A 12,087-nucleotide genomic window follows, 5' to 3' on the forward strand; every position below is an offset into this window, starting at 1 on the left:
TTTTCTAGGGTTTTTCGTTTGATTTGGCGGCGAAGCCGCCGGGAAGACTAAGGAGGTTGAAGACGGCAGACAACTACATACGGCAATTTGAACTAAACTTCACTTTTGTTCAAGTTTTCCGATCAGATCTGGAACCTTGTACTGTAAGTGAAAATTATGTGGAGTAACTTTGGTTGTAACGATAGCTTGAATGGATGTTGAAGAACGACGTTAATTACCATTTCACACCGTCTAAATGGTTCCACATCACCAGTATGAGTGAATGCTATAGTCACATTAGTCAGCACTTCTTTTCATTAAAATACTATTACTTTACTATTCCCAATGAGCTATAATTTCATAAATGTCATTAGAGAAACACTCCTTCCCATTGTTTTAAGGAGAAGTTAACAGCGCCTAAGTAAGTCACAGTCACAATTCTTGAAAAACTTATGGAATTTCTGGCTCATATGTTGAGCAAAGAGGACAGCAGTTGTGAAATACTTAAATTTGCCGGGGATTGGATTGTATGCATCCTTAGTAAAGAACCTAAGTTGGAGCTGCATATCAATGATATCATCATGGTATGATCTGAAACATTGTCTATCTGGATTCTGGAAAACACCCCATGGTTTTATAGGTAAAAACCAGTTATTTGTTTCTGATTTTTTTTTTTTTTTTTTTTTTTTTTTTTTACAAATTTTTATGAACTATGAAAATCAAAATGAATATGGGTGCTATTACAACTCTTTAACATTCTTAGTGATGAGAATTCTTACTCGCTAATACCAGTTGCCTCTTGCTCTGCCACACTGGTGCCTCACAGGGGTCAAGTTTCTGCAGTACTTATTTTATTACAAGGACATTCCTCAAGTGTCTTAACTACATTTAGGTTAACTGCAAATACAAAATTGCAGTCCCACAGGCATTTCAGCAGTGTTTGTCAGCTAATATTTATTAATCAGAAGGTTATCAAATTGTCTTCATGATTTTCGGAAAGCTCTTACACCATGACCAAGATTCTGAGGGGGATTTTGGCAAAGGTGGAAGTAACAATGCCCTTCGGCAGAGACCAAATGGCCAGCCCTCACAATGACAGACTTCCTGGATGATTGCACGCCTCTTAACTTCAGAACTATCCAAAGTTTCTGAAACCCACCACCTATTTTCAGCTAAATCCGGGTCTTTCAAGGTTGAGCAGCATGAGAAATCAGTTTTCACCGAGAAATAAACTTCACTATCATCAACAGCAGTAGCAATGCACGGGGAGAAGTGGCTGTTGACAGATGCAAAATCATCCATTTCTTCGTTAACTTTACTGTTTTCCTGCTGTGCAGAATGATCATCATGCGCCTGTTGTTTTGCTTTGCTGACAAAGAGCACTCCAGATTTTGGATGAAGAACAAATGAGTAGTTATCATTCAGCATGCTTCCTTTTCTTTTAAACCTGGCCTCCATTGCACGGCTACGGATCATTGAGACTACTACCTGCACATAAATTACCCAAAAAAAGATACAATTAAAAACAAGAAAACCAGTAACGACATATAAGCCAGTGCTTAGAAATTAGAATGAAAATATAGCAAATAGTTCAGCTACTATGTACTTCCTGCACATCGTTGAAATCTGTGATGGGATTCTCTTCTTCTTCTTCAGGAACGGAGCAAGATAGACTGCTTTGGTTGCAATTACAGCAACTGGAAAACGGATCCTTCAAGATTGAAGAGAACAATCTGCACCTCTTAGCAGAATTCGATAGGTGTTCCAGACAGAGTATTGCCATTTCTTTCTGGCTTGTTTTCTGAGGATGATGCTGTCAAGTTGAAGGAAATACTACCTGCTCAGCTCGGGTTCATGACTCTGTTTAATATAAACCATCTTCTGAATGTTGAAATGTAACTGCTAGTCTTATTCAGAATCTTGAAATGTCCAATCCTTTGGTGTAAAGACAAAGTATAAACGAAAATGACTGATTTATATCTAAATAGTTCACCTTAACCTTTTTCTTACCCTTAATGTATCTTTTAACAGCTGAAAATTGCATAAAGCCTAATACGTATATTTCTTGGAACAGTTACTTCTAAGTTGATCTGTATATATTTGCAGTTTTCATCTCTAAACTTCAAGGTAAAGTTAAATGTTACAATAAGACAAGGTACCTAACAGTCTATTTGTATTTTGTTGGGTTTTTCCTGAGTGGTACAGGTACACCATTTATGTATGTTATTTAGAATTAAAGATAATCAGTAAGACATTACCATTACAACAACCCAGATAAATTTTGTTTTGACAATGACTAACCACTACAACAACCAAATAATGGGTAAATTGACAGAAGTTATATCAAAGAGTAGATTGAATCTTTTTGGACCATTATGTTGAACAATACATGTTATACATCTCAGATCTTCAACTCTCTGATAGAGGTGCGTACACTTGACACTTTGTTTTCAACCAAGTATATAATCACGACTGACACTTGGACGTGCAAACTGGCTCCATGAAAATGTCAGTCACCTCTAATAACCTAATTACTCATATATTTAAAGACACAAAAATATACTCAAATAAGAATCCACTAGGTTTGAGTTGCTTTAGCTGAAGCAATGGAAAGAAATCCTGGAATATTTCAGAAATAAGTCCTGAATCATGAAATTTTTCATATTTTGCACTATATTATCCACTCTGTTCAAGATACTTTAACTGAAGCTGCATATGATGTTTCAGGAAGAGGAATCATGAAATATTTCATACGAACAACCTTCTTTGGGTGCAGAAAATATATTCCAATATGATTCTGTAAAGCTATCTATGCTTTTATTACATAAAGAAATCCAAAGAGAAGATGAATTTTTTGCAGCTGGATACGTTTTTGACAGCTAACAAGACAATAAAATCAAATGCGATTTATTGAGATCACTCCCACACTTTCATTTGTAATTTTTGACCAAACCTAGGAAATCATCTAACTAGGCAGTAGGCACTGGTAAACAATTAAGTTGTTAATTCAAATAACTATATAGTTTATGTCAATTCCAAACTCCCAAAATATTGCTCACAGATAAACGTCCTGATTCCAAGCAAAAAGAATTCACAATACACAATTATGCAAGCAAGCAGACAGAGCAGTTGTCAGTATATCAAGCAAAAATTCTACGAGTACATTTTTTATTTTTTCCTCCATATTTTGGCAATTGCAGCACAGAAAATACTCACACTAAGGATAAAAAGTTGCAAACAAGTTGATGAAATAATTGCCATATTATCAAGTAAGATGCTACACAGTACACATTCCTCGTCCATTTTCAAGTAATTTACTGCAGGTCAACTAGAGTTGCAGCCTCTCTAATATATACAAGATGCTGTGGTTTCAGAAACTATAAATCATGTGAAAACACAATCGCAGAGTGAAACTTATTTGGCCACAATATTAGCAAAGAAAATACCACTAATGAAGTAATGGTAGAAGTTATAAACATGCTGATGAAGTAATTCCCAGATTATCAAGCAAAATGCTATACATTCCTCAATCAACTTCAGGTCAGATATTGCAGCTCAGCTAGAGTCGCAGCCTCTCTATAAACAAGAAACAGTGGCTTTCAGAAACCATAAATTGCGTGAAAACACAGATGCAGAATCTAACTTATTTGGCAATAGTAGCACGGAAAATACACACTATATAACTTGGGAACATGTTAAATAATAGTTTCAAGAATAGCAACCTAAATGCTACAAATTCTTCTTTCTTTTTCATGTTATTGCTTCACAACAAAGGTAACGGCCTCTCTAATATATACAAGAAACAGATTGTTGCAGATTAGCAGCATTTAAAATCTATAGATCATGTGAAAAATAATGGAAATTCACATCAATAATGTGAAGAATTACTAATTGTCAAATTTAACTACAAATTGATAGTACAAAAGCAATTATCTAACTAAAATACTCACTAAAACAAGCAGCCAAGAAACACATATCAGTAGTTAGCATGTTGTGAAAAACTGAAAAAATCACTTGGAAGACTTCTGAAGCTTTTGTGCTGTAAAAGAGATAAGCGACCGAATTTTGGCAACAGCATCAATTTGATCAGGAGGACATTTTGACAGAGAAATATGCAAAGATTCAAGCCCTGCATCAACCTTACCCTCAGACAATGCTGCACACCCCAACTGGTAAGCTTCCTCAGCAATGTCTGCATCATACACAGAAACTGAACCTCGAACCGAGCCATTAGCCCTCATCAACGAAGAACCGAGGCGTGCAGTAACCTGAGTATATTCTAGTGCAGCTATAGCTGCATTTATCTCTGCCATAAGAGCATCCGGCGTCGAAGGCAGAAACTTCACAGTATCAAATACACTCCACCCAACACTTCCTTCATTAGAACACATGTCTACAATATAACAAATACCCTTAATTATGCTTCCATTACACAAATGATTAAATTACCCACATTCGGGTTTGGGTTATCTTTGCAATCCTGCAAATCAAAATAAGAATAAACAGATTATAACATGCTTAATTGACTAAAAACAGTTCAGCTAAACATTCAGTTGAATTTTATCATTAAATCTTCAATTGCTTGTATTAATTGTATATTTTTCCATTTTCCATAGTATATTCACCTAAAATCTTTTATAAATTGGTTATAGATGAAACGAAATGGAGAAACTCAACACAATTACAACAACCAATTAATTAATTCTGTACTAAAACATAGAATTTTTTTTTTTCTTTTAACAAATCCACAACAAAATACAACCATAACCATTTTTCCCCAGAAAATATTTTTAAAAATAAAAAGGAAATACCCATTTAAAAGCCAATATATTATTATCCAAATTCCCAGAAAAAATGGTAAATTTGGAAAAATTTATAACTTACAAAAGCAGGAAGCAGAATGGTCGAAGAAGCAGTGAGTTGAGTCGGGGGTGTTTGGGCGGGCGGGTTGCGGTTAGTGCGTGGCCGGTGGGTCGGCAGGAATGCGAGAATGTTCGAAAAGGGGCGGTGGTCACTAGGAAGTGGTCTTCTTCAACTCTTCACTTTGCCGCCAAGTTATGCTGTTAGTAGTAATTTATTACTCCTAATAGTAATTTATTACTGATGTGACATCATTATTGGTGGTCCTCATTTAAAATGATGTCATCAAATTCTTATTAAAACTCACTAAAACTTATACAAATTTATCATTTTAGTCCTAAGACTTAAATATTTGACATATTATATGTAGAAAAGTGTAAAAATAAAAAAAGGGATAATAAAAATAAAAGTGAGGTGGGTGAAGTGGGTCCCAATCTCAAGTCTTAAGTTGAGTCTTGAAATTTCAAGACTCAACTTGAGACTTGCTTGAGATTTTTGAAGAAAATTGGGAAAAGTCTGAAGTATAAATCTTAAGACTCAAAATGATGATGTCACCCCAAGTCTTAAGACTTGGGGCTAAACTTGCTCTAAGGCCTCTTAATTGAAGTTTAGTTCACTTCAGATCCAATTAATTCAGTTCAATTTTGTTCAGTTCCTAATTTCCTTCTCTCAAAAACAATTCTATTCAGCTCAACTCAACTCAATTCAGTTCATCTCAGTTTCAATCGGTTGAATTTAGTTCAGCTCAGTTTAGTAAATCAGAACAGGCCCTAAATCCTTATAACAATTTACTTCATATTTTTTTCGTCTGTAAAGTCATAAAGACTCCTAAAATGCAATGATGTTAACAAATTTTGATAACGGGTAACATAATTTGATATTTGATCACAAGTTTTGAGAGTCACAGACTCACAGTGGAGTATATATAGAGTCACAAGACTCACAACTCACAAAAGCCATGGATAATTTATTTTTTTCATAATTACTTCATATAATTAATATTTACTCCGTAGATTGTTATAATATAGGATAAGAGTAATGCGTAGTATAGTACAACACAAGGAGATGATTAAATTGGGTTACACAAATTTTTGTATATGGTTAGTCACATTGTTTAACCACTTTTTATTTAAGAAGTTTAATAAGTAGTGAGGGTTACGGACTTATGTGAATACGTCGACGATCAAATGAATTTACCTTGACTGATAAAAAGTTATTGCATTGTAAAAATAGAGTTACTCATTTTAACAGGTGGAGTTATTATTTTGGTAGTCAAAATAAAAGAAGGTATGTTACTCGAATTAACAAATAAGGTTACTTTTGTAAGAAAAAAATAATAATTGTAGTTTTTGATGTTACTTATAGAATAAATTGGGGTTATCCTTATGGGTGACTTATACCCACATAAATAATTAAAATTACTCTGAATAATGATTATTCTTACAGACGAATAATAACGAATAAAGAGTAAGAAAATACTAATATACTATTAAAAAATAACAATCATATAACTAATATATAAAGCTAAACCTTTAGCCAGGTCACGAGACATCAACACTTGGCGTTCTAACTTTTCGCCAAGTGTCGCGCCACGTTGGATAGATTTAAATAGATTTCATAAGATAAAAACGTTAGTTAAAAATTCCATTTTCAATCAAATTAGGATAGAATTTTAGAATAAGTTTGTTGTTTAGAGTTTTATTTTCGATAAAATACCAAATAATAAACTTATAATTAGGCCACAAGACAACATCATCTTTTAGTGTTTTTAACTTTTCGCCAAGTGTCGTACCACGTTGGATAAATATAGATAGACTTTGTAGCAAAAAAAGTTAATTTAGAATTCTATATTTAATCAAATTGAATTATAAAATTAAATAATTTTATCTTAAAAGTCCATAAACAACCGGACATCGCACGGGACACAAAACTAGTAAAAATAAAAGCCATTGAATTACTAATTGATGGGATTAGTTGAGGTCTTGAGGATCAAGGAATGAAAAGATAGTAAGTTCTTCAATCTCCCTTCGAATGAGAGTTTGCTCCTCATCCCCGCCTGGGGACTCTCCGTATCTTATCGTCAAAAATTTAATGGGACTATGGGAGTAGTTTATTGTGAGTGATATTTTTTTTTTCTTTTTTTTTTTTTAAAAGATAAATAAATAAATCTAATCATATAACTAATATATAAAGCTAAACTTTTAGCCAGGTCATGAGGCAGCGACACTTGGCATTCTAACTTTTCGCCAAGTGTCGCGCCACGTTGGATAGGTTCAAATTGACTTCATAAGATAAAAAGGTTAGTTTAGAATTCTATTTTGAATAGAATTTTAGGATAAAATTGTTTAGTTAAAGTTTTATTTTCGATAAAATATAATTTGAGTGTCGCGCCACGTTGGTTAGATTTAAATAGACTTCATCAACAACCCGGACATCGCACGGGGCACAAAACTAGTAACTAATATATAAAGCTAAACTTTTAATCAGGCGACAAGGCAGCGACACCTGGTGTTTTAACTTTTCGCCAAGTGTCGTGCCATGTAGGATAGCGTTATATAGAATCAATTTGTAGGATAAAAAAGTGTTAGGATTTTATTTTCAATCAAATTTGGATAGAATTTTAGGTTAAAATTGTTAATTTAGAGTTTTATTTTTGATAAATTAACAATATTTCATAGGTACATATTGAATTATAATTTTATTCAAAAATAATTAGATTATAACTCTCATTATTATCATATAAATTTATTTTTTGTATCATGATTTTTTTTTGGAGTGAAGGAATTAGTTCAAAATGTACCACATCCATTATTGTTTATAATATATTCTAATCAATTAAAATAATATACTTCACAATCTAATACAATTTTATTACTGTGTGTAAACCTGTCAATCAGGTCAGTCACGAGTCATTATTTCAGGTTACAGGTCAAGAAATAGTTTTCACCAATATTATTAATTTATTATTATTAGTCATTACACGTCTACAAGTTTAAATCGTCACAAAAACACATCAGTTACTAACTAATTTTGTATCAATGATATGCTTTAAATTTTGACATATAAATTAAAAACATATCTTAAAATTCAATAAACAATCCGGGCATCGCAGGGACACAAAACTAGTAATTTGTTTAAAGCTTATGATTATGGAACTGAGACAACACTCATGAAAAAAAAAATACACAATTGGGTGTCATGTCACTTCCAACAACCGACTTTTTATCAATTTTACAAATTCATAGAAATTGGGGATAAGAATGAACCAATCCTTGTCTACCACCTCATTCTCACGTAATCATCCCCCAATATTTATTGTAAAGATAAGGGATAAACCTTGTACAACGTTATGCTTTACATTAATGCTTGACTATTATTAGCAAGTTGTGCTTGATGTGTTTGTACATTAGTGGTTGTATCATTGCTCAAATCGTCTCAAAACAATAAATTAATTTGTGACCTTACTATCTTGTTTGGTAGGTAATCGATCATTGCTGTAATGAAAATAAACTTCAATTTGAATTTATCTTTTTGTAACAAAAATCTCATTTGATTAACAATACTAGTTATACTACACTTGTTATTCACAACTGACAATGAAAAAAAATAAATAAATAAATAAAAACAGAAAGTCACATATATTAAGTTGTATGGGATTTCCTAAAAAAAAAAAAAAGTTGTATGGGATTTTTGATGAATCAAATCAAAATTGACTTGACTTGAAACAACTGGAGCTTATCTAGAGTGATCCAATTTTAAGGAAAATGTTATACGTAGCCCTTAGGGCTACATATAAGCATTAAACTAGATGAAGCTCGTGCGATGCACGGTTTGTTTGATTTTTTTAAAATAATGTTTTTTTTGTATTTATGAGCCTAAAATTTGTTATATATTTAGATAAAATTCCTAATATTAAAAGATAATATATAATATTTAATTAATTTAAACTTAAAAATCTCATTCGCCAATTTTGCTTACATGGCATTTAAATTATTTAATTCTAAAAGAAATTAATAATCTCTTATTTTTGGCTACTACTAAGATTTATAATCCTACATGGCGCGCTGAGAAAATTAGATCCTACGTGGCTCTCTAAAAACTCGGGAAAAAACTCCCCTTTATATATATATACTAGATGAAAGCTCGTGCGATGCACGGTTTTTTTATATATAAATCTCAAGAAAATATATTTTCGAATAGATTCTAATGTTTTTTTTAATTATATGATTTATTTTACTATCTAATAATTTCAGACAAAAAACACATAATATTTTAATTAAAGTGTTATTGCCTATTACAAAAAGTTTTTTTTTTTTAATGTAATTTATAATTCGACTTTTTTTTTTTATTGTTGTTTTGTATTTTATTGTGGTTGTTAATTATATGACTACTGAATTTAAAAATATGAATAATTGTAAATATGATATCTTTCAATTTTATTTTTTTTTTGTAAATGTGATATTTTATCTATTACATATTGGGATAAAATCTTTAATATGAAAAGATATTTTTTATTTTTAAATGATAAAAATCCTAAATCATTATTCGTTGTTTTTTAAAAGATAAAAATATTAAAAAAAATAATAAAATCATGTATACTATTTATCTTCTATTTAGATAAAATCACCACCTTCGTTCACACCCATATCGCTTCCATATAATCAAAATGGATAAATAAAACATGTTAGCAAAAATAAAATTCATATAAAATTAATCTTTATAGTCTTATAAAATAAATCAATATATATATCTATCGGGAAGTGAAAAATTGTTGTGAAATTGATCTAAAAATTTTAATTGTACAAAATCAAATCTAGATCTATACATTGAATTTTATCATCATCCTCAATCGCCCGAACAATAATATTTTAAAAAATTAAATCATTATTTTGTTGTTGTGCGATATTTCTTCTTATTTGTAACGATTGAAAAATATCTAATGGCCTGAACTTTTCTTTCAATTTATTTTGGACGAAATTGTATAAAGTTGGCTTTAATTGAGGCATGAACGCAATGTAATTAAAAATAAAAATTAAGTTAATTTGAAGGCTTGATTATGCTACCATAATCACAAAAAATTGTTTTAATCATAAAATTAATTAATAAAAACTAAAAAGGTCTATAAAAAATTTAAAAAATGTAAACGATTTATAAAGATATAATACCTCTTCGCACTTTGATTTTCCAATCATTTTTGATTGAATTTAATTCTCTGATTTAATTAGATATACATGTAAAAATAAAATTCAATAAACAAAACATAAACATATGATCATTAAGTTTTCCAAATAAACACAATGTAAGCAATAATCACAATATATACATTTAACACATGGAATTTAAAAAATTAAACTAATTAAGAATTACGCAACCATTGATGACCTAAAACAGACACAAAATTCGCTTGATTTGGTTTTGTATTGATATGAGATTTTATGTGTGTCGTAGAATGCGTCAATTTATAGTGGTAGGGATCACAAATTTTAATTTAATTACAATTAAATAATAATTTTTATTTCTTATCATAAACACTATAAAGATTATCTTAAGATGATTTTTTTAAGAGATAAATTTTAGTTTTTTAAATAAATTAAATCCTCATAAATCATTATTCGTTGTTTTTACCTAAGTGGCAAATTTCTTAAATCTCATTCGTCGCTTTTATTTAGGTGGCAAGTGAATTTTTTAATTCTAAAATAAAATAAAATTCTAATTTTTAATTGGTAAAAAATATACCTTTGCTTATGTGGCGCGCCGAATGCTCTCCAAAAATGCCTACTTTATTTATATATATTAGATTAGATTTACACTTGAAAATCGTAAAAAGTTAAGAAATCATCAAAATATAAACACTAATAACACTAATTTACGCGTGTTTTTGTCCTGAATTCCTAATTTTATACAATTTCTAAGAGTATATTTAATGCTTATATATAGCCCTTAGGGCTACATATAACATTACCCATAATTTAACATGACTTTACTCAACTAAATCTGACCAATGACCCAAATTAATACATCTATCGTCTATCATTATGTAATGTTGGTGACAATAATTCTAATTATACTTCTTTTGTTCCTAAATACATGCAACATTTAAATTTGCACGTAAATCTAAAAAAAATTGTGGGCAGCAGGGCAGTACATGGAAGTGTGGAACTACATAAACTAAAGTGAAAAATATAAGGGTAAGTTTATCCCTAGTCTTAATATGAGTTTCTAGACATGTCTTGAGCAAGACTCTAACAATAATCTCCACCAAGACTACATAGTCTTGAATCTTGATACTATAAAAAAGGACAAAAATAATTATTTTGTCCAATACTGACTTACTCACCATTTTAAAAATAATTTTAAAATGAAATAAATATATAAATAAATTAATGTTATTAATTAAAGTTGTCAAAAACTGACACAACACGTAACCCGACACGAACCCAACACGAAATAAGCGAGTTTGGGTCAAGAATTCTCGACCCGTTTACATAATTGGGTCAACATGAACATGACACAAAATTAACGGGTTAGATTTGAGTTGAAATTTTCAACCCGAAACTAACACGCATAACCCGATTATATAAATGGGTTGAACGACAACTCGTCAATCCGAACCCGACACGCTTAATCTATAAATTAAGTAGTAAAAAATTTGAATTTTTTTATTCAAAACTTGTAATTTTGTGAATTACCTTGACTCCATTTATACGTTGTAGTATTTTTTAATAAATTAATGATGTTAGACTTTTTTATTTTTGAATTAAATATTAATTAGTTTATTACATATGTGGGTAAAAGGTTACTCGGGTAACCCGTTTAATAAATGGGTTAGGTTTGGGTCAAGGGTTTTCAACCTGTTTAATAAACGGGTTAGGTTTGGGTCAAGGGTTTTTCAGCCCGTTTAACATCGACATGAACACAAACTCGACACGACACAACCTGTTTGACAACCCTATTATTAATATTAATTGGATAAGTAAATCTATAATGAGTTTTGGAATAATGTGTGAAATTGGAGAAAATCTTGTATGAGTCTGAATAACAAAAAAATTATTAAAAGTTAGTGAAAATCTGATGTGACAGAGTTTGGAGTATAACTTACCCTAAGCATGACGATCACCCATTAATTCTGATACCATAGATGCTCAGTTTTATTCCATTGTTTGTGAGATTATCTTTTTATCTTACTAAAATATTTTTATACTGTTTGTACTAGACTACTCCTTTATTTACAACAAATGTGATTAATTT

At 30.7% G+C, this 12,087-nt stretch overlaps 1 protein-coding gene across 3 annotated transcripts; it reads right to left on the reverse strand.

Moving 5' to 3' along the window:
• Positions 1–375: 375 nt before the first annotated feature.
• On the reverse strand, positions 376–5,028 carry LOC145639047 (uncharacterized). 3 transcript variants are annotated; one of them, XM_081690156.1, is made up of 4 exons: positions 4,864–5,028; positions 4,124–4,459; positions 1,586–3,555; positions 376–1,467 (listed from the first exon to the last, which is right to left on the reverse strand). In XM_081690156.1, the coding sequence occupies exons 3-4, from the start codon at positions 1,760–1,762 to the stop codon at positions 952–954; spliced, it is 693 nt and encodes a 230-aa protein (XP_081546282.1). In that variant the 5' UTR covers positions 1,763–3,555; positions 4,124–4,459; positions 4,864–5,028; the 3' UTR covers positions 376–951. The 3 variants fall into 3 exon arrangements, with proteins under 3 accessions (XP_081546282.1, XP_081546284.1, XP_081546283.1); XM_081690158.1 differs by lacking the exon at positions 376–1,467 and having other exon boundaries at positions 3,101–3,555; XM_081690157.1 differs by lacking the exons at positions 376–1,467; positions 1,586–3,555 and having other exon boundaries at positions 3,826–4,459.
• Between the last annotated feature and the right edge of the window lie 7,059 nt (positions 5,029–12,087).

Source organism: Chenopodium album, chromosome 7 (genome assembly GCF_948465745.1).
Source record: "Chenopodium album chromosome 7, dcCheAlbu1.1, whole genome shotgun sequence".
NCBI lineage: Eukaryota > Viridiplantae > Streptophyta > Magnoliopsida > Caryophyllales > Amaranthaceae > Chenopodium > Chenopodium album.

Bases quoted from the DNA above. Each gene is read 5' to 3' on its own strand.
- LOC145639047 (XM_081690156.1), bottom strand. From the start codon at position 1,762: ATGGCAATACTCTGTCTGGAACACCTATCGAATTCTGCTAAGAGGTGC. The intron at 1,468-1,585 runs GTACATAGTAGC...ATTTATGTGCAG, and splicing joins ATTTCAACGATGTGCAGGAA to GTAGTAGTCTCAATGATCCG.